This window comes from Porites lutea, chromosome 6 (genome assembly GCF_958299795.1).
Source record: "Porites lutea chromosome 6, jaPorLute2.1, whole genome shotgun sequence".
NCBI lineage: Eukaryota > Metazoa > Cnidaria > Anthozoa > Scleractinia > Poritidae > Porites > Porites lutea.
The window spans coordinates 130,563-154,000 of NC_133206.1; the positions used below are offsets into that span (position 1 = coordinate 130,563).

A 23,438-nucleotide genomic window follows, 5' to 3' on the forward strand; every position below is an offset into this window, starting at 1 on the left:
ATGTCTGCCTCCTGCCCTCGACAAAAAGTCCACTCATCATCGCCATTTCCTTCGCTTTTCTTGAGCAGTCTACAGTCATTCTCAGTTTTGTTTTTGCGGGCCAAGCTGGGCGAGTGCGTTGCATTGTGATTTGCATAACTCCGCCCCCACTCAAATGATTGACGGAACAAAAAAAACCCATTCGAAGTTTGCAAACGCGCAGCGCGATACAACGAATTTGGCTATAAAACGAGTAAAACAAAACTGAATGCAGGGCTGGCACTACGGCAAAGGGCTGATTTATCATAGGCCAATATTTCGGCTAACAAAATTAGCCTTCCTCAGGGCCAGAGCTATACCGAGAGAAAACATCTTTTAACGGCTCCTAAAATTTGAATTTAAAATTCACATAAGTGGTTAATAAGTAAATGTTATATCTCTTTCTACAGTGATTTGCGTAGGGCGCTTCACACCTTTTGATCAGATTATTAGAGATTTCTCTTAAATACGAAATTGGAAGCTTATTTTAAGAGCGCCGGTCAGGAAAAATCGACCAAAATCTTAATTTCGTGGCAAGAGTTGAAAAATCAATTTCTTTCATTTTTTGTTTATAGATAGCTTTTAAGTAGACAAGAAACCTAAAGTAGATTGTTCCTGCCGAAAGCCTTTTATTTGTGAGAAAAATTAGAAGATCGGTTTTCGATGTCGGAGTCTCAGACTGCCCTAATTTTTAACCTGAAATTCGCTAACATTAACTTTCCTCGCGTTCGCAAACGAAGCCGCATGGAGAAATTTGGACTCTTTCCATGAACAGAAAAATTCTTTGTCTTCCACTAAAAGATACTTTCAGGGCAATAGCGAAGCTCGTCGTACTGAAATAATTCAAAAATGAGGGATAGGTTTTCAAGATAACAAAAACTTAAGTTCGTTACTCATTTTCGACGGCAATATTTAACATGTGGTATAACTCCAAATTCTCCTAATGCTATTTAAATCACACATTTAGACATTCATTTAAAACATACCTGAGAATTGGCTTGGGTTATGGAATGTAATCTCCGTAAGACACCATCGAAGTTCAGGAATTTTCATGGTCGGCCGGCGGTAATTGTGTAAACACTTCCAATTTCGAAACGCACAAAAGTAGATATTTACAGCCTAAAGGCTCGTTTTTTGTACTTCCTGTGGGTTTTACCGTCGCAAAATTTCTTTTTCCAATCAAAGAGTGGGGTAAAAAGGTGAAACTGGGTCAATTTTAGCCATTTTGAAACGCTGAACCCTACCAGGCGGCGACTCTGCGTGACAATCTGTTCCGTGGTTGCACGTGACATAACGTACGTTTGAAGAGACGAAGCCGTTAAAATGACAGTCACGGAATCACTGTAGTAACACAACGCAATTCTTGAAAGAGTAACATTTAAAAAGTCAAACGCGCTTTTTCTGATACTCACTTTTTATCGAAATATATGGACTTTAACAATGGTAACTCGCTAAGGATGACGGAACAAGAAGATATTTCGTCTTCTTACCTTACGATCGTGGAAACTTGGAGCCGTTAAATTAAGTTATTTTGGTCACGCTTCACTATTTTCACCGGACTTTGATGCTTTCGCTTGGAGGCTGCCTAAGGGAACCCAAGCCAAATCTCAGGTATGCTTCAGATGAATGTCTAAATGTGTGAATAAACGAGGACCGGGAAAATTTGGACCTATACCACATGAAGAAAAATGCCGTAGAAAACAACTACTAAATTTAAGTTTTTGTCACCGTAAAAACCTGTTCTTCGTTTCTGAATTATGCTAGTTCAACGAGTCTTGATATTGCTGTGAAAGTATCTTCTAGTGAAAGAAGAAGACTTGTTCTATTGATGGAAAGTGTCCAAATCTCTCCTTGGGGCTTTATTTGCGAACGCGAGGAGAGTTGATGTTAGCAAATTTCGGGTTAAAAATACGGCCATTTTGAGACTCCCACCACTAAAACTGATATTCTTACTTTTCTCGAAAATAAAAGGCTTTTTGCGAGAACAACCTACATCAGATTACTTATCTACCTAAACGCTATTTATAGACAAAAAATGAAGACAATCGATTTTTCAACTCTTGCCACTCGATGGTCGATATTTCCTGACCGTCGCTCTTAAAACTGGAAAATACGATTTTGGTGTTGTCGCGGAGTGGGGCATTTGTATCCTTTTTTTAAAGCCCCACCGTAGATTTTTTGTAGGAACAACCGGCGCCACCTTGGGGCATTTGGAGCTTTTCCAAAACAAAATGAGAAATGCCCAGCAAATGCCCGGGGGGAGGGGGGCGGGGATGGTAACGCTTGGAATTGACTGAGCCATTGAGTAACTGTTATTGGTACATCAATTTAGTATTAATCAATTTTATTATTATATATAGTTCGTAGGCTGGATCGGAGAGTAGTGTCCGCCGCCTTTTATAATCACGAAATGGAGGCTGAAATACGAGAAAGGAACATCCAATGGCAGTTCAAAGGAAACGATGATGACGCTCGAGATGAATTCATGAATTTTGTGGAAAAAAAGAGAAGAATTGAGCTTTATAACCATCCAGCAACAAACTGTTCCACAATGTGCAAAGAAAGAGGTTGTGTAAATAATTTTTTATTGAAATTTTATGGTAGTGTTACATGCAATTTCCTAAACGTGCGAAGTAACTCGTTTCAGTGATGGTTATCTAGGATACTGGGACGGTCACGAGCCAAGTACCAGGGGCAGCCAACGTCAATTTGTGGAAGCGATTTGAGATCTAGACTTTTCGGAACATTTGTTGTAAAATTTCGTGCTTGTTTGCCTCTCCCATGATTTTCGAACATCTAAAAAATGGTACAATTGTCCATTTTTAACGGATTTTTACCCTAAAAAGGTCACCTAGAATTTTCGGGAGCCTTTTCGGATCACTAGACTTTCGGCTAGGAAATTAGAACAGATGAAAAATTCAATATGCCTATATCTAACGTTAAAATACTAAAATACGTTTAACAATGTTATGCTGAAGTGGTTTTAAACTATATTCTCGTCGGATGCCCCTGAATTACCGTACTGTCCGTACTTCGGCTCATTGTGAAGGTTGTGTAGTACAATTCAGTACACATCAAGTGCAATTACACTGAGGGCAGTCTGCGATATAAGCTCACGAGGTATCAGTGAGCTATTGGATCGAAACTTGGTTCTTGTCCAGCTTGTCGCTAAACTTATTTCTTAGTTAGAGAATCACTCACGGCTTTCGCTAAATAAATATCTTTCATATTATTCTCTTAAGGTTGCGAAAACTTTGTTTCAATGGACGGCATTTGGAAACTCCGTCATAGCCACTGTTTGTACCCTGTGAGAGCAGAAGTGTCTGGCCTACCCACCATTAATTATCCAAATGTGTGCACGGAGGAACCGGTAAGCCAAACATCAGCGTTTTGTGCAGAACACAGCGAACTGGCAAGAACACAAAACGTCCCTACCAATTTAAGAGAGTTCATCCACGATTACTGTCATGTAGCAAGACGTGGAGACGGTAAGTAAAAATAGTAATCTTGTATACAGGGATGGTTTGCTAACAGTGGGATTACGATTATCTTATCCAACCGCAAATTAGATTGAATTTCATCCGATTGCTTCGAGTCGTTTTCTCCTCTCGAAATAATCGGATAAAATTCAGCACCGTAATTTTTAGGGAGTTATTATAACTCCAAAAACGGAGTAAAAATTTTAGGTACAGGATAACCCCTTTTTTGGGGTTATTTTAACTCCTAATTTAACTCCGAATTTGGGGTCATTTTTACTCCAGAAAAAGAGTTCTTTTTACTCCCAGTCTGGAGTTAAAATTACTCCGAAATGGGGTTACTTGTACTCCTTACATGGGTTGTTTTTACTCTTTTTGGAGTTAATTTAACTCTGAAAGTGGAGTAAAAATTTTAGGTACAGGATAACTCGTTTTTGGGGGTTATTTTAACTCCTCAATATCTGGGGTCACTTTTACTCCTGAAAAAGAGTTCTTTAAACTCCTTTTTGGAGTTAAAGTAACTCCACGAAAAATAACTCTACTGTAAGGAGTCAAATTAGCCCCACTAGAGGAGTTATTATAACTCCCTGAAAATTACAGTGAGGCTAAACGCGAATTCACGTAATTTTAAGGTGATTCTTAGATACCCGTATCAGGCGGATCCTTCTAACGTTTCTTTGCATATTTTCTGCATGCACAACGAATCTTTTTGAAAAGGCACTAGCGAAGAGCCTTCATTACCCGTTGATCATTACAGTTAGGTCATTAATTCTGTTACTTTAGCCAATAGTGAAACGAATGAATTTGACATAAATTTTCCCTACCTAATAGGTGAAATGGCTTAACGGTCTTTTATCCAAAAAAAAGGAAATCAAACTCTAAGGGCATCCAGATCTAGATAATTATGCTAGTGGATACCGATAAATACAAATGATTATTATCCTTATTCTAATTAACATATTCAGGTTCAGATCCAGGGGAATTAAATGTGGCAAATGCCCAAAAAGTAAATGATGCTGCTCTCAAACTGCCAATTGATGAAACACATGAAGGGTTACCTGCAGCGGTGGCTCAAGGTATAAGTTTCACTTACAAAATAAAAGTCACTTTTAAAAAATCAATATGGCAACGCTACTGTAGAAATAACAGCGCAAAAATGCTCGGGAGATAATTAAGGGGGGTGAATTAACCCGGCTTCTAGTGCTTACATTTAACCCCCCTCTCCGCTATAAGTCCAGTTACCTCCTTTAGTAGATCTACGCGCGCCGTCGGCACTGCTGTATTGTTATCATAACTAGATCTGTATGAACACTTTTTCATAGCCGTCGTTAGCGACTGCTCAAAACCAATTCAGAACATTGCCGATGAAGACTAAAGACGGAATATGAACGCTGAAACAATTTCTTTTATACCTACTTTACCTCCTTAGTTAAATTCTAAACAAGGATGCGTACACATTTTGTGACTCGCATTTCCCTCTAAACCACTCCCGGCCACACCCTAGGAGTGTCCGCAATAACAGGAGTTAACACATTGATTAATACCATCGATCCATGAAAAGTTCACTGAAAAGCTACAAGTTTATTTACTAGCGCCTTTTTCTATTAGTGAAACAAGGTATTTGGTTAGATATATACGCCAGTTCCATTTCCTGTATCCGTCCAAATGAAAACGAAACCATGGCCGTATAAGGCTTTCAAAAGAATTCTTAAACTTTAAACTTCTCCCTTCCGTTATTATTATTATTACTTTCGTGATTATGATTATTATCACTGAGATCATTATTGTTATTATTCGTCTCCTTCGTTTTTCGTTCGACCAATTGTAGTAGAATTTTAATGAAGGTTTATTGCCACATTCCTTAATAGGGACAGACAAATTTATCCGTGAAAATCAGAGGATATTGGTAGAGTGCGAAACGGAAGAAGCCCAAGAACCCGCTTGCAACAAAGACACTGGTGAGATCCAGAAAAGTATGCGCAAATGGTCACGTGGTCTACTCCATTACGTCAGAGGAGGTGGTTTCATTGAAAAGTGGTGCCCCCTTTATGTGTAAGAATAAGAGAGACATAAGAGATTTAATGCTGATATACCTTAATTAGGTGTTGTAAATGGCAGCCTGCAATCACTGGGGGTATTGCCAACCGCTTTCGTTATATCCTCGGCAAAGGAAAAGGTAAATGAAATGTTCAGTGGACAAAATACTAGGCACCACAGCCAGTTTAAAGCCAACACTAATGAATTTTTGAAGAGGGAAAACAAATGAAAATGAATTGTACATGACCATCTTCCTGGAGTTTAGAAAATACTGAGTCAGTCCTATCCTACGGAAAAGCGCATAGTCATCAACCGAAAAACAAAAATACATTTTTGACATGAAAGCAATATGCAAACCGTTACTTTTTAGTAGTAAACTTTCAATGGTAATTAAACGAGTCCAAAGTTAGTGACCTGTATTTCAAATGCTTTTCTTTAACAGTGTGTTCCAGTAAGCCCCTTTACTGTATAAATAAATGTAATGGCAACATTGTGATGACCAAAAAACTTTGCCTTTCTATATTTATTCCTTCACAGATCCGAGGGACCAGGTCAAGTCTTTCTGATTACGATTCAGTACCTTTTGCAACGGTTAAAGGACATGCCCGAAGAACAGTGGGAAGATTTCATATTAAGTTATGATAACATGTGTAACTTAGATAAATTACGTGTTGCTAAAAAACCGCTCCCTCTTCCCGAGCCTTATGACAAGATTTGGCTGAAGGTTAGAAAGATCGTCGACCGACTGCACATGCGAAATCATAAAAATCCAGAATGCCGTGTGAAGTATGGAAGTGACGACCTGAAGGAGAAATTTCCCTCTCTAAACACACCCGTCGCAGAACAGGTTTTCGTTTGGGCTTCTCGCTTTAAGCGAATCATGTGCGCCATGCCGAAACGGCGATCCTTGTTTTTTTATCACAGAATGGTAATTCGACGAAACAATTACGTAACGAACTGCTACAAAGAGAAAAGGGTACCCGAATTTCCATCGATCCATTGAGAAATATGACCACTACCCAGTTTGTGTTTACCACTGACGATAGTAAAGTACCAGTAAAACGCGCTTATTATTCTTGTTGTAACAAATATAAGCGTAACAAAGGCTCCGTTTTTTCATCAAAGCAATTGCCTTTAAAAATAGTACCCATCCTTAGCTCTTTCCACACTATCGCCAGCTGCATTTGAAACTTTTCTAAAATTGGGTACGTATTCAGAACTGATAAAATGCCACGGGCGGGTATATTCCAAACATTTTATGTCGTTTTATGGATTTTTCTTTTTACTTTTGAATTATAAAGGGCATTTGGCGAGGAAAACAAGTTTCACTCCCTGGTTGTCCTTTAGAGGCTCCCTTTAGCTACCAAAGCAAACAAGTTGTAGATTCTTCCTTTCTAACTACTTCTTGCTACTAGAACGTTAGGATGGGCAGCTGAGGTGAAGTTTTTTGGGTTTTACAACCCTCTTAGAAAGTCAAAACAGTGATAAAAAAATGCTGGTAATGGGTACAGGGGCATTTCAGTTCTCAATTAAAAATAAATTATAAAATTCAGGGCAGAAATTCTTTGCTGAGGTTATTGTTGATGTATTTTTTTTCTATGCCTTTTACAAATTAGGTATCTTTTCCACCTCCAGTCCTCTATTTCAGTCATGTATAGATGGATGCTTCCTTATGTTTTGGAAACGAACTAATGACAATACCTTGTTGATGTAAAATATTGATAAGGTTAAACCTCATTCACCTTAATAGACATGAGAAAGAATTATAAATATTCTCCGTACAACTGTCAAAATGTAAAACAGGACTCACCGGTGGTGGACTCAATGATATACAAAATACAAGGGGCAACAAAGAGCACATGAATATACTGAAAAACAGTCATTATTTGAAATATCACAGGTATTCCAAGCACCGTGATAAATATCCTTGTTGCGGAAAAACTGTTATAAGAGTTTGTATGGAGATTTCAGCAATCGTTATTTAGGGGTAAAAATAGCAATAAAGATACATCAGAATTTCTTAACATGTGTTTTTGACTAAATTATGGTATTTTCTTAGCATTTCATTTACATGAACTACAGGGTTAAGAACTACATGAAAGAAGACCAAGGTTTTTCACTGGCGAATAGAAGTCCTGGAAAAAATTCAGGCGGCTTGTACGGGATTCGAACCCTTTTGTACCGTTGTACTTATGTCCTGCCTTGTGAATATGTCCTCTGACGTAATGTGATATGCAAGCCAATCAGGTCATGCGATCTATCGTGGTAGTCGCGGCATATGACTGGAAAAGAATCTCCGTCGCAGTTTGGTCTTCGAGCAAAATTTTTATTTCTAGCGGGTCGGGGACGGTAGTAAAATTTGTTTTGTAAGGTTAAGTAAACATGGCGGCCGAAAGGCTGAGGAGGAGAGCATATTTAATGCTGTTTTGGCATTGTAAAATAAGAACTTCGAAAAAAAGAAGACCAGCTGTGCGTCGTTAAAGTTAAATTTCACGTTTTTACATGTTATGAAAATATGAAGAGCGCACTGAGCAGTTTTTCTCCGGCTCTCATTTACGTATCGATCAGCTTAATTTTAGCCAATATTCAGTTAAGATAGCTGAAACTTGTCGGAGAGGAAAAGGCAAATCGCTTTGTTTAAAATCTTTTTACCATCTACGTCCCTATACAGATCATAATCAACTCTGCATCCTATGTGAACTCGAATAAAACGCGAACGCTTACGAAAATATGTCTATGACTGATCGTTTCCGTTTCTGATTACATGCAAATCAAGCGTTCATAGACCGATCTTTTAAGCATCTTTTAAGCATGAAACGGTTGTAAAATCACTAGTTTTTCTAGAAAGGTGTCTGTGACTTTCAGTGATTGATTGCTAGGACACAGATTGAGTTATCGCAAAATGTGACTCCTTTCTTAAAGTCCACAGTTTGCGAAAACTCAACTCCTGGCCTGAAGAGCGAAGCCTGTATAAAGTCCACGATTTGGGAACCACATGTCGCGCTGTCGCAAAATACGGAATTTATTCAGGGGCACCCAACGAACGTTTTCTGTAAAATATCTGTTCGGAGAAGCAAATATTGCCTAGAATTTTCTATCACTTGGGGACGACTAAAAATTTCTAGATGATCGTTCCGTTTATGTAAAATTTTCGACGCCTATCTAACAAATTCCGTACGATTTTCTGAAGTTTAATTTTTCCCATTTTACTGCCCAGGTTAAGCTATTTTTCTTACAAAAATGGAAACCTAAAATTTTCGGATTCGAAAATGTGATGGAGAGAGGAATCACGAAAATTCTCACTTTCCTAATACGTTAAATTGCATCTAAAATTTTCGGGAAAATAATACTGAAGCCCTTGAAGATCTAAAAGTTCTCTGGGTAGCCTAAAAAGTGTTTTCAATGTATTTAGGAGGACACAGTCGTTGGGTGCCCCTGGTTACTGGAAGAACATGGAATGTTTTATCTCAAAATGTGACTCTTTAAGTTCGCCATGTTTTGCGATATTTTTTTGGGCGCAAACCTTGGTACACAGATTGAGTTAACGCAAAATACGTCACAATTGTCAGACCACATAATGCGTTAGCGTAAACGGTGACGAAAAAACGGATTTGCTTAAGTTTGCTAGTTGAGCAAATCTATTGTATGTTCTTGGTGCAAATTTTGTTCAAAAGTGAAAGTTTACTTTTCTGCAAGGGTGGCGTAAATGTGGAGTAAATATCACGTTTACACAGATTTTGTTTCACTTTCGCTCCTAATAGTAAATTTGGTGTTAAGATTCAAGTTTGCCGCCATTTTGTTCTCTGTGTAAAAATCATACGTCAAAAATGAATGTTTGCTTGATATTTTCTGGCATAGCAAAGTTACAGTGTAAATGTATGGTTACTAGAGGCGTAAATTTAAGCAAAATATGATCAAAGAACTATTTTTACGACCACTTTAACCAACGTTTGCACATTCACCAAACTTGTTATTTCATGCAAGTTTTGAATTTCCATTGCCTCGTTTCAATCACCATCACAGTCTTCTCAAAGTTTATAATATTATTTGCTGCAGCTGGTTATTTCAGGTAAGGCCACCTCCCGCTTTTTTTTTCGTTTAGCGTCGAATGCGTTCGGTCGGTCAGATTGAAAAAGAAAAACTGAAAAAAAATATCACAAGATGTCTCTGAATAGGACGCCCAGGTAGCCCAGGATGACGTTAAAAGTTAACATTAACAAAATGCACAATGTGAAAGGTTTGAACCCAGGAGTCATTTCAATAGTTGGTTGCAGAGTTTGATCGTCCGGGTGAATGTGGCCCTGAATCGCAAGATTAGCCGCCATGTTTGTTGTTTCCCAGGCTTCCACGTGACTTTGGCACATGCGCGATTTGATTTACGTTGTCACGTGCGGCTTTTGAACCAATAGAAGTGTAAAATGAACTTCCGTTGAATAGTTCAAATTCACGCGGACTTCACAAGCAGCACAGCGTCGCAAACAGAGTATTTTTGTTATTTTCGGATAATAGAAAGCCTGTCTTTCTATTAATTCCCATGTTATTTTCGAGAGAAAGTGATCCGTTGCGAAGTTCTTCACGTAAAGCATGTTTCCAAGTCATCAACTCAGCTGGCCGGATTGCAGAAAGGTATGTTCTTCTCGATCGTGGTTCGTTTACTTACTTTGGTTTTCTAATAACTTTGTGTAAGCTTAAAACTTCACAGATAAATCTTAAAATTTAAGATGCATGCACAGATATGCCATTGATTGATTCCTTTTTGTTTACTGCAGAAATAACTGTACATCTTTGTTGCGCATCGTCTTCATTAGTATAGGTAATAGCATGATTTGTAGTGATATTTGGCATAAATACGAGTGATATTTCGAAATTGTTATACGTGATTTCACGGGCCGTTAGGCGAGTGAAATTTGAGACAATTTTGAAATATCACGAGTGGTATTTATGCCAAATATCACGTACAAATCATGCTATTATTTGTTTATACTACTACCCGCAAAAGGTTTGTAATTTTCACATGTAGGTATTTCAAATTACTGCGCTTTTCACAAACATGCGAACTCTAAAGTTCAAAAGCCGCCTTCACAATTGCGTTTTTCGCTGCCGTGAATCAGAATTACGATCACAAGCAACGAACCTTGAAACACAGAAACACACAAAACGGATCGAAATCCACCAATCACAAATCACAAACCTTGACCTTTTGAATCCGTTAAAGTAAAGTTTTGTTTCCTAAGAGGTCCGTTAAGATGATTGACGGCAGCGAAAAACGCAATCGTCAGTTGGCTTTTGAACTTCAGAATTCGCATGTTTGTGAAAAGTGCAGTAAGCTGAAATACCACTGCTCTTAAAGCCAATCAAATTGCAGTAATTTCTCATGTAGTGGTATAAATGGAATAATCTTAAGTAGCCAGATCTTGAGCTGTGCAGGCAAACATTTACACCAATGCAAGTCGGTGATGTGACCTTTGCATGTCCATAATTCAGTAGTTTGGCTTGTTGTACAGTTGAGTTAATATGTTAGATCTTTTGGGTTACCGTACTTTTCAGGTGACAGCACTTGACAAAGCAGTGACCACTATAATTTATTATTGTTCTATTACATTTCAAATGACAAATGATTTTCCTTTTGAAATTTTTACAGTCGACAAAAACTCTTGTTTTACATCTATACATAATTATGGTTCAGTGATATTGTGAAATCTTAATTTTGGTTCATTTTGCGAGTGACGGCACTTGCCAGATCTTGAAGCCTAACCGTGTAGCATGAAAGTTTTGTGGAAGTTTTATTTTGCGGATTGGCGATTTTTTGTGGTTTGCGGGAACAAGTTTTTGCGGTTCGAGATGACTGAAATTTCTGGTGGGAACTAATTTTTGCGATTCTCTGTTCAAGTAGCAGAATATTTAAGTGGAAGAAACCTTAATATGGTCTTTTCAGCTTTTATTTTACGGTATGTTGAATCAAAGTTCACTCTACACTCTTTTTTTTTTTTATAAGAATATATTTTATAAGAATATCGAGGCTGAAATTTGCGATATTTTAAGAATAAAGGCGAGGCTGAGATTTTGAAAAGGATAGATATAATTTTGTGTGTTGAAACATCTGTAAATACGATACAATTTTATGTTTTTAACTTAACCGTATAAAATTATTCCTTTCTCTGAACGGCGAAACTAGCCAACAAAACGAAAAAACCTGCACTAGCTATAGCAAAATGTTCAACGCTAATGATAGTTCGATGAACGGTACATGTAATACATATGTTCAGTATTCAGCACAAAAGACATAAACTAAACCGCAAAAAAGTATTATGACAAATCCTTTCCTTTTTAAATAACAAAACCTAGCGAAAACAAAAACAGCACTAGCCTTTATTGCCTGCAGTTTGGCTCCAAAATTACTTCGACGCTATCAAAGTCATTGTAAGACAGGTAATCTGACGTTTTGTCCGCATAGTCTACTTTGTATTACTTTAACTCTCTGTTAAAATAAACAATTATTCCTGTGAACCATCCATTTTCATACAGGGCAGTGACTTTCCTTCCAACAAGTACAGAGAACCCTTGCTGGTTAACAAAGAGTTTACTGCAGTGATTATACTTAATTGTCCTTGACATAGTTGAAACAAAATCGGGTACTTTCATTTCCATCACGCTATTTCTGTGCGAAATGCTTTTTTTAAAGCCAAAACGGCCAAGTGTCGTTTGACATGACATCTTGACCTCGCTGACTGCAACGAAAAGCGATGGAGCACGTGCACAATGTAACGTAATAGCAGCAGAGTTTTTAATTTGACTGAAGGGAGTTAATTTTTGCAGCGTTTTATTTTGGGTTTTTTTTTTTGCTGCGGGAACTAATTTTTGCAGATCGAGGTCAATCCGCAAAATTCGCAAAAATTAGAACCCGCAAAATTTTCATGCTACACGGTATGTCATTCTGTGTGACCACTGTGTTATTGTTCCACATTTAAATGACAAGTGATTCTTCTTTCATAAATTGTACCATCCAAAACTCTTATAGTTTATAAATAATTGGTTCAGTGATATTGTGAGATCTTAATTTTGGCTCATTTTGCATGTGACGGCACTTGCCAGATCTTGAAGCAAAAACTGTATTATTGTTCCACATTCTAAATGACAATACCTCATTATTTATACCTTTTGTACAGCTCAATGATGTTGAGGGATCTTTGTTAGTTCATTTTGCGAGTAAATGCTTTTGCTTTATCATGCCAAATAACCCCAATTAACTAATTATTGCTCTAAGTAACATGTGGGCTTCCTTAATAACGTTTCTCAGGTTCTGACTGGTTTTACAGTTTATGTGTACAGTTCAGTCATGGCTGTGAGACACTATCAATTCTGCCCTTGAATGACAAGGGAATTAATCTATTTCAGTTTTTATTTCCGCTTAAAAAAGTCTTAATGAAACAAATGCAGATTGGACAGAAAGAGGCATTTCTGCTTTCTACTTTAACACCCGTTCCAAAAGGTATCATATATTTCATGAAAAAGGTAGTAGGAATAATATGCAGGGAGAAAGTTTTCTCACAAATATCCTCAAATTGTTCCTTTGATCAAGAGAGTGTTTTCAGCTTTTAGCATAGTGTCATTGTTCTGCAACCCAATCATTTACGCTCAGTATGAGCAGTACATGCTTGTTTACCAACTGTGGGTTACTTGTTGACTGCTAAATCATGGCTCTTCATTTTTCTTTCAGAAAAAAAAAATTAAAGGGCCAGTATGCTCTGAGGGAGTCAACTAGCATCAGTTAGTCAGACAAGGACAAGTACCTTTCATGTATGTCTGTCACATATATGTCCTCAGGGGAGTCTTTGTCTGAAACAGCTGTATCAGAATGGCATGAAGATAATTCTTCAGGTTCAGATGAGGACCTCCCAAACAGGGAGTGTAAGGCCACTTTTCTGGCAGAGCGTGGAGGTTAATGGTTTAATGGCCCGGTTGGACCGCAAAGTTTCACGGTGTCAAAGCCAATGAAGTGAAAATAATGGTAATAGAGCACACAGTGAGACCAGCATCAAACCAAGGAGCACCAGGTGATGCTCCTGAGTTTGCTCTGGCACCCACCACGTAGAAAAAGGAACTTGATCATAAGCATAACACAGATAATTTTTTGAAGAACATTCAGAAAAGGAGAAGGCATTTTAGATATGTACAAAATAATAATAACACTCAGGTTGACGTTGACGTGCATCATGATTCAGTTCCTTTTCAGTTAAGTTCCTCTAACCATATTTACTCAATAGACAATTGCACAATTTTTTGAGTTTTGATAAAGACCTACAATGTAGTAAGTCAATACCCTTTGACACCCATTGGAAGGAGCTACGTTAAAACTAGGTACAGGCTGTAAATTACCAAGTCTAAAAGTGATTTGTCACAATCCAATGAAGATATTGCCTGTGTTCAGGGGTTTCAATAAGCACCGACGGCCGACGAAACACGTCGGCTACTTTGCTCATAGAGGTCGGCTACTTTTTACAGAAAGAAGAAGCAACTTAATTTTTTTTTCCGAAAGGCCCACTGGTTTTACGTTATGCTTCAGTCATGTGAACGCTATATTTCAGTCATTTTTGCAAAAGTTTCTTACAGGTTTACGCAGAACTTGTTTACGTGCAAAAGTACGTAATTTAGTTTTCATCATTTGTTCATTGCTCGTAGGAATTGATTGTGTGACTGGTAAATTGAAAGCAACATTTTTTTGAATGAAAACACGCTCTTTTGTCCTCAAATTTAGTCCCCAGAAAGCTGAAAATCGCATTTTTAGGGCTTTGAAATTTAAAAATTTTCTGGGGCGGAGCGTGCTTAGACCCTTCCCCCCCCCCGGCTAGAAAAGGGGACCAACGGCCCCTTGTTGATACAGTCGGTTACTCTGTTCAAACCGCTGGCTACTTCAATTTTTATTGAAACCCCTGTGTGTTGCAGACACTCTAAACCTTCTGTTTAGAGCATGCCGTCTGACAATTAGGGCACAATATCATGTTTGAATCCCACAGAGTCACAAAGACATACATGTATGTCCAAGTTTTGTGATTGGCTAGTTTCTTACGCAGTTTGTGATTAGTCCAATTTGAAATAAAGTGTTGACACAAAGTCGCATAATCTCAATGACCTTTAATTTGTATGGTACGGTGGAGCCACAAACTTGCCCTTACCAGACAAATGTCTGCAAAATTTGCCATCTTTGCAGAGCTGTCTTTGTTAGTTTGCACCGAATCACTCTATAACTTGGCAACTTTACTCAATTTTAAAAACCTTCTTTCTAGTAGCCTGTAAATGCAGCTGTATTTTCAGTTGTTGTGTCTATTCACCCAACATATGTAATTGGAGAAACATCTGCATCCACTTTGCAGTGGTGACAGATCCTAGGGCTACCCTAAGCACTGCCTTAAAAAGAGCCCCTTTGGTAGAGTAATTACTGGACTCCAAATGCAGTGATCCTATTTTGTTCTTGGCATATTTTATGAGAAAAGAGAGCAGTTATGTTTTGTGCAAAAAAAGTACCGTTTGGGATAACGGTTTTTTGATAAGCATGGCTTAAATTTAATCACCTGCATGCCAATAGTAATAATAATGATGATGAATTAAAGACGTTCTACAGAACTTTCACAGTGTATAGATTGTGTTTGGATAATTTGGATATTTAATCAGCCCAATACTGCAAGCAAAACAGCTGATCATGTGAATCAGAAAAAATTTGCTCAAATTTTTAGCCCATAATTTGATTTTAGTAAAAAAAGTAGATGTAATATATTATTTATGGTGATATAATAATAGAAGAATTTCACCAAATCATATCATTTACAGTCATATAATAATAATAATAATAATAATAATAATAATAATAATAATAATAATAATACAAGTATTTAACCAAATCAGTGAATAGCAGATTTGCTTCCATAACTTGTAAAGCTTTTGGCTACCTATAAGATGAGAGTAAAATTAGGGTGTCATTTCATGCTAGTTTTAGAATTTTAGCAGCAAGTTAAGCACCCGTAAAATAAAATACATGTACGTACTAAAAAGGTGACAAAATTGACCTTATAAGTTTCTACTGCTGGGTAAAAATATATCGAAGTTGTAATGTACCCAAATCATAAAACTGCACAGAGCTTTTGCATAGTAACACATTTTATTTACAAAAAATATTTTTATATAACTGATTTGGTTAAAAATAAATCATATCTGCCCTTGGGGTCAGTGAATAGCACTAGATACACTATATATGGCGAGGTACAAATATATATTCACTGCCTATTTTGGGTAGTGGATAATATTTATCAGATGAAAATAATTATTTGAGGAATATCGCTTATCATAATAATTTGAAGTTAATTTCATTTCCTGTGGTTGATGTTCTGTCCATTAGTAACGATGTCACACCTACATTGGGGGTGATGTGTATGTGTTGTTATCTTACAACCATTTGCCAATAGTATCAATTGAATCTAGAAAGTGTATATTTGAAGTATACCACTCAAATGGAGTTACGTTTAACCTGTGCCAACCTTAGATAATTATGAACCAGATAGTGTTGACTTGTACTTTCAAACCCAATGTATGTGCTTTTTATTTAAAGGCATACATTTTGTGATACATGCAGTGCCTTGCAGAGGCCAGTGGAACTTTCTTTTAATTTAACTTACTTTTTATTGTACAGTGTATATTAAAGATAATAAAGTCATTTTATTCTTGAAATTTTGGTTGGTGTCTAAAGTGTTTTTCAGTCATTTATGGTACCAAATAAAAATAAGAAACATCTGGATAATGATCTTTTGATCAAATTTGCTATCTTGAGCGAAAGTTTAAAAAAGTGATATTTTGATCAACTTTGTTTACCTGACTAAAAGTGTGGAAAACTGCTATTATGGCAATATTTGCCATCCTGAGCAAAGATACAGAAGAACTGATATTTCATCAGCTTTGCTACAATGGGGAAAAGTATGGGAAACTACTGTTTTGATCATATCTGCCATCCTGAGCAAAGTTGAGAATAAAGTGGTATTGGGCCAAATTTGCTACCCTGAGCAAAAGAGTGGTAAACGACTATTTTGATCATATTTGCCATGCTGAGCAAAGATACGGAAGAAGTGATAATTTGACCTCATTTTACTATACTGGGCGGAACACAAATATGATGATTTTTTGCTCAGATTTACTGGGGCAAAACTGTTGAAAAATGAGTTTTGGTCACTTTTACTACGTTAAGCAAAAAGGTGGGAAATTACTACGTTGACCGCATTTGCTATAGAGAACAAAAGCGTTCAAAAATTCATCTTCGATCGCTTTTGCCCATTTGGGCAAAAACCTGACAAATGTCAGTTTTGCTACCAAGTTTGACACCCCTGTAAACGCCTTGATAAAGTAAAGGTTATCCTTATTTTTACACACGGGGCAAATTTGACGCAAATGCGGCATTTAGCACAGTTCCATTAATGCAAAATTATGGCAAATTTGATCCTACGTTATTAAGCAAAATTGAGCAAAATTAAGCAAATGTGGCATTTGCAGATGGTTTGCTCCAAATTTGCTATAGAGGTAAATCCGTTTTTTCGTCCAGTGTTATACCATGGAAGGAGTACTTTCATTGAGTGTAGATGAGGTTGATCGGCAAATCTCCCTGTTTTAAATCACAGAAGGTTTAATTTCCACTGCCATGCCATTGATGTTCTATAGTGAATAGCTAGGTGGATGAATGTCCTGTCAATCATAACTTGGAAGTGTCTACTTTCTTGAGCTAGTGTCATTCTCTGAATCCTGACTGCCAAATTGAAATTTTTGCTGGGTATATGCCGCTGGCCTTTCAGAACCCTAACCCATTATTATACTGTCTATCCTGCGGGCCCTATAGAAGCCATCTTATCCACTTTTTGACAAAGATCATTTTCGCGATCACAATATATGTACTCACTTTCTTTCTATGCATCTACCTTACAAAGTCAACTTTTCAACTGCGAATCTTCTGTTGAATTCCTACTAAAAAATGTGCGAAACCATTATAATGTTCAACCTCATTATAGTTAATCTAGATGTGAAAATGCGACCTCGTCCAGCAGCACATCCCCATCAGCAATTAAAGAAAACAAGAAAATACTATATATATGTGATGTTTCAATTCGTGGGAAAGATAATCAAAAATGATGCTATAAAACTGATCTTTTCCCCCATCGAGTTTTTCTGTTGAGGGTAGAGGGTGGCGGTACACAGGTTACTGCCAAATACAGCTAAAAACGTTGTTTTGTTGATTACTTCTGATGCACCTATGACTACAGGAAAAACTTGCGTTTCTATGGCCACATTTGTTCAAGCTTATTTTTACTACGGTGTTCTTAATTAGTTAATTCCATCTCGATGCATTGATGGAAGTATTCCAGTCAGAGGATATACCTTCGTCAACGACAATAAAAACGCTTTGTTTTTCCTTGATAACAATGTCACGTCTATTGTCAAATATTCCTCTGTCATTTCAGCACCATTAGTACCCTGCTAGCAGGGTACACCATTAGATGAGGGACCACACGAGGTTCAATCTCAACTGGTACTTAAATTTTCACATGCTTTCTTTTTGTTAACATATCTATGAGTTTTTGCCAAACATTTGATTAATTTTTGCCAAATTCACCATTTTTGGCAAAAATTTGCCTTTTTCGAAAAATCAGTAATTGTCAAGGTAGCCTTTTTTGTCATCTCATTTGAATTTTGCTCAAACCATTCATGTATTATTCCCAAATTTGCCATTTTCGCCAAAATTTGCCATCCTCGTAAAAATCTCTGATTACCAACAGGCCATTTTTCGCCATCTCATTTGGCAAGCCATTCATTACTTCTGGACAAATTCGCTATTTTCGCCAAATTTGTCATTTTTGTAAAAATCGCCAACAGTCAACATGCCTCGTTTGTCATTTCATTTAACGTTTGGTAAACCTTAAATGTATTGTTGCCAAATTTGCCATTTCTGTTATAATCGCCATTTGTCAAGATGCCCCCTTTTTCATCTCTTTTGTCAACTTTTTTAAAATTTTTGTCAAACCTTTGATAACTTCTTGAAAAAATTGTCATTTTCCTAAAAATCGCCAGCTGTCAAAATGCCACTTTTTGTCATCTCATTTGAATATTTGGCCAAACCCGTATCGCCTAAATTTGCCATTATCTTACAATTACCATTTGTGCAAGATGCCCGTTTTCGTCGTCACATTGAAATTTTGCCAAACCTTCGAAGGATTTTACCAGAAATTCGTTGATTTCGCAAAAAATGTCATTTTCGTAAAAACCCACAATTAACGACATCCTTCCTTTGTCATCTTGTTTTAATTTTTGCCAAGAATGCCTCTTTTGTGGTCTCATTGAAAATTTTTGCTAGACCTTTGATAAATCCAAACTCGCCAATTTCGCAAAATTTGTCATTTTCGTTAAACCCACAATTATGGACGTGCCTTTTTTGTCATCTTGTTTTAATTTTTGCCAAACCTATAAATTCTTGCCAAATTGGCCATTTTCCCCAAAGTTGCTAGTCTCGCTAATTATCAACAGGCAATTTTCCCAGACCTTTGATGAATCCTTGCCAAATTCGCGAATTTTGTAACATTTGTCATTTTTGTAAAACCCACAATTATCGACAGACCTGTTTCGTCATCTTGTTTAAATTTTTATCAATCCTTTTATAAATTCTTGCCAAATTTAGCATTTTTGCAAAACTCACAATTATCGACATGCCTCGTTTGTCATCTCATTTGAACTTTGACAAACCTTAAATGAATTGTTGCCCAATTTGCCATGTTTGCTATAATCGCCATTTGTCAAGATGCCCCTTTTTTCTTAGTAAATTCCTGTCAAACCTTTGATAACTTTTTGCCAAATTCGCCACCCTCGCAAAATTCGTTATTGTCCTTAAAATCGCCAGCTATCAACATGCCCCTTTTTGTCATCTCATTTGAATATTTGGCCGAACCCTTGATGAATTTTTGGCACACTCGCCATATTTATCGAAATTTGCCTTTTGTCACTCTTTTGCTACCCTGAGCAAAAGAGTGGTAAACGACTATTTTGATCATATTTGCCACACTGAGCAAAGATACGGAAGAAGTGATAATTTGACCTCATTTTACTATACTGGGCGGAACACAAATATGATGATTTTTTGCTCAGATTTACTGGGGCAAAACTGTTGAAAAATGAGTTTTGGTCACTTTTACTACGTTAAGCAAAAAGGTGGGAAATTACTACGTTGACCGCATTTGCTATAGAGAACAAAAGCGTTCAAAAATTCATCTTCGATCGCTTTTGCCCATTTGGGCAAAAACCTGACAAATGTCAGTTTTGCTACCAAGTTTGACACCCCTGTAAACGCCTTGATAAAGTAAAGGTTATCCTTATTTTTACACACGGGGCAAATTTGACGCAAATGCGGCATTTAGCACAGTTCCATTAATGCAAAATTATGGCAAATTTGATCCTACGTTATTAGGCAAAATTGAGCAAAATTAAGCAAATGTGGCATTTGCAGATGGTTTGCTCCAAATTTGCTATAGAGGTAAATCCGTTTTTTCGTCCAGTGTTATACCATGGAAGGAGTACTTTCATTGAGTGTAGATGAGGTTGATCGGCAAATCTCCCTGTTTTAAATCACAGAAGGTTTAATTTCCACTGCCATGCCATTGATGTTCTATAGTGAATAGCTAGGTGGATGAATGTCCTGTCAATCATAACTTGGAAGTGTCTACTTTCTTGAGCTAGTGTCATTCTCTGAATCCTGACTGCCAAATTGAAATTTTTGCTGGGTATATGCCGCTGGCCTTTCAGAACCCTAACCCATTATTATACTGTCTATCCTGCGGGCCCTATAGAAGCCATCTTATCCACTTTTTGACAAAGATCATTTTCGCGATCACAATATATGTACTCACTTTCTTTCTATGCATCTACCTTACAAAGTCAACTTTTCAACTGCGAATCTTCTGTTGAATTCCTACTAAAAAATGTGCGAAACCATTATAATGTTCAACCCCATTAAAGCCAATCTAGATGTGAAAATGCGACCTCGTCCAGCAGCACATCCCCATCAGCAATTAAGAAAACAAGAAAATACTATATATATGTGATGTTTCAATTCGTGGGAAAGATAATCAAAAATGATGCTATAAAACTGATCTTTTCCCCCATCGAGTTTTTCTGTTGAGGGTAGAGGGTGGCGGTACACAGGTTACTGCCAAATACAGCTAAAAACGTTGTTTTGTTGATTACTTCTGATGCACCTATGACTACAGGAAAAACTTGCGTTTCTATGGCCACATTTGTTCAAGCTTATTTTTACTACGGTGTTCTTAATTAGTTAATTCCATCTCGATGCATTGATGGAAGTATTCCAGTCAGAGGATATATCTTCGTCAACGACAATAAAAACGCTTTGTTTTTCCTTGATAACAATGTCACGTCTATTGTCAAATATTCCTCTGTCATTTCAGCACCATTAGATGAGGGACCACACGAGGTTCAATCTCAACTGGTACTTAAATTTTCACATGCTTTCTTTTTGTTAACATATCTATGAGTTTTTGCCAAACATTTGATTAACCTTTGTCAAATTCACCATTTTTGGCAAAAATTTGCCTTTTTCGCAAAATCAGTAATTGTCAAGGTAGCCTTTTTTGTCATCTCATTTGAATTTTGTTCAAACCATTCATGTATTGTTCCCAAATTTGCCATTTTCGCCAAAATTTGCCATCCTCGTAAAAATCTCTGATTACCAACAGGCCATTTTTCGCCATCTCATTTGGCAAGCCATTTATTACTTCTGGACAAATTCGCTATTTTCGCCAAATTTGTCATTTTTGTAAAAATCGCCAACAGTCAACATACCTCGTTTGTCATTTCATTTAACGTTTGGCAAACCTTAAATGTATTGTTGCCAAATTTGCCATTTCTGTTATAATCGCCATTTGTCAAGATGCCCCCTTTTTCATCTCTTTTGTCAACTTTTTTAAAATTTTTGTCAAACCTTTGATAACTTCTTGAAAAAATTGTCATTTTCCTAAAAATCGCCAGCTGTCAAAATGCCACTTTTTGTCATCTCATTTGAATATTTGGCCAAACCCGTATCGCCTAAATTTGCCATTATCTTACAATTACCATTTGTGCAAGATGCCCGTTTTCGTCGTCACATTGAAATTTTGCCAAACCTTCGAAGGATTTTACCAGAAATTCGTTGATTTCGCAAAAAATGTCATTTTCGTAAAAACCCACAATTAACGACATCCTTCCTTTGTCATCTTGTTTTAATTTTTGCCAAGAATGCCTCTTTTGTGGTCTCATTGAAAATTTTTGCTAGACCTTTGATAAATCCAAACTCGCCAATTTCGCAAAATTTGTCATTTTCGTTAAACCCACAATTATGGACGTGCCTTTTTTGTCATCTTGTTTTAATTTTTGCCAAACCTATAAATTCTTGCCAAATTGGCCATTTTCCCCAAAGTTGCTAGTCTCGCTAATTATCAACAGGCAATTTTCCCAGACCTTTGATGAATCCTTGCCAAATTCGCGAATTTTGTAACATTTGTCATTTTTGTAAAACCCACAATTATCGACAGACCTGTTTCGTCATCTTGTTTAAATTTTTATCAATCCTTTTATAAATTCTTGCCAAATTTAGCATTTTTGCAAAACTCACAATTATCGACATGCCTCGTTTGTCATCTCATTTGAACTTTGACAAACCTTAAATGAATTGTTGCCCAATTTGCCATGTTTGTTATAATCGCCATTTGTCAAGATGCCCCTTTTTTCTTAGTAAATTCCTGTCAAACCTTTGATAACTTTTTGCCAAATTCGCCACCCTCGCAAAATTCGTTATTGTCCTTAAAATCGCCAGCTATCAACATGCCCCTTTTTGTCATCTCATTTGAATATTTGGCCGAACCCTTGATGAATTTTTGGCACACTCGCCATATTTATCGAAATTTGCCTTTTGTCACTCTTTTGCTACCCTGAGCAAAAGAGTGGTAAACGACTATTTTGATCATATTTGCCACACTGAGCAAAGATACGGAAGAAGTGATAATTTGACCTCATTTTACTACACGGAGCGAAACACAAATATGATGATTTTTTTGCTCAGATTTACTATCCTGGGGAAAACTGTTGAAAAATGAGTTTTGCTCACTTTTACTACGTTAAGCAAAAAGGTGGGAAATTACTACTTGACCGCATTTGCTATAGAGAGTAAAAGCGTTCAAAAATTCATCTTCGATCGCTTTTGCTCATTTGGGCAAAACCTGACAAATGTTAGTTTTGCTATCAAATTCGCCATGTTCGCAAAATTTGTCATTGTCCTTAAAATGGCCACGCCAGATCATGGATGGATTCTTGCTCGATCAATTCCCCATTTTCTCAAATTTGCCATTTTTGCGAAAATCGTCAACGGTCAATATGCCTGTTTTGTTATCTCATTGTGTCAATCCTTGCCAAATTCACCGGTTTCGCAAAATATGTCATTTTCGTAAAGCCCACAATTATCGACATGCCTCTTTTGTCATCTTGTTTTAATTTTTGCCAAACCGGAAATAATTTTTTTCCAAATTTGTCATTTTCGTAAAATCGCCATATGTCAAGATGCCCCTTTTTGTTATCTCATTTGCTTTTGGCCAAACCCTTGAGCTCTCCATTTTTGCCGATTTTTGCCTTTTTGGCCTAAATTTTACCATTTTCTTATAATCGCCATTTGTCAAGATTCCCCTCTTTGTCACCTCATTTGAGGTTTTGACAAACCTTTGATGGATTCTTGCCCAATCCTCCATGTTCTCAATTTGCCAATTTCGTGAAATCGTCAACTGTCAATATTGCTGGTTTGTACTTGACGTCACGGCGGCCATGTTGGTGGTCAAGAACAAAAGC

At 37.0% G+C, this 23,438-nt stretch overlaps 1 protein-coding gene and 1 pseudogene across 1 annotated transcript in view; both read left to right on the forward strand.

Annotated features, from left to right (window-relative positions):
- The window catches only part of LOC140940590 (uncharacterized), a 13,870-nt gene extending 6,355 nt beyond the window's left edge, over positions 1-7,515 (forward strand). Inside the window, exons 3-7 of the mRNA XM_073389585.1 lie at positions 2,379-2,585; positions 3,261-3,506; positions 4,460-4,570; positions 5,363-5,546; positions 6,069-7,515. Coding sequence (XP_073245686.1) covers positions 2,379-2,585; positions 3,261-3,506; positions 4,460-4,570; positions 5,363-5,546; positions 6,069-6,534 — 1,214 coding nt within the window. The 3' untranslated portion in view covers positions 6,535-7,515. The remainder of the gene's footprint in view (positions 1-2,378; positions 2,586-3,260; positions 3,507-4,459; positions 4,571-5,362; positions 5,547-6,068) is intronic.
- Positions 1-23,438, forward strand: part of LOC140941743 (transient receptor potential cation channel subfamily A member 1-like) — a 171,050-nt pseudogene that overhangs the window by 129,849 nt on the left and 17,763 nt on the right.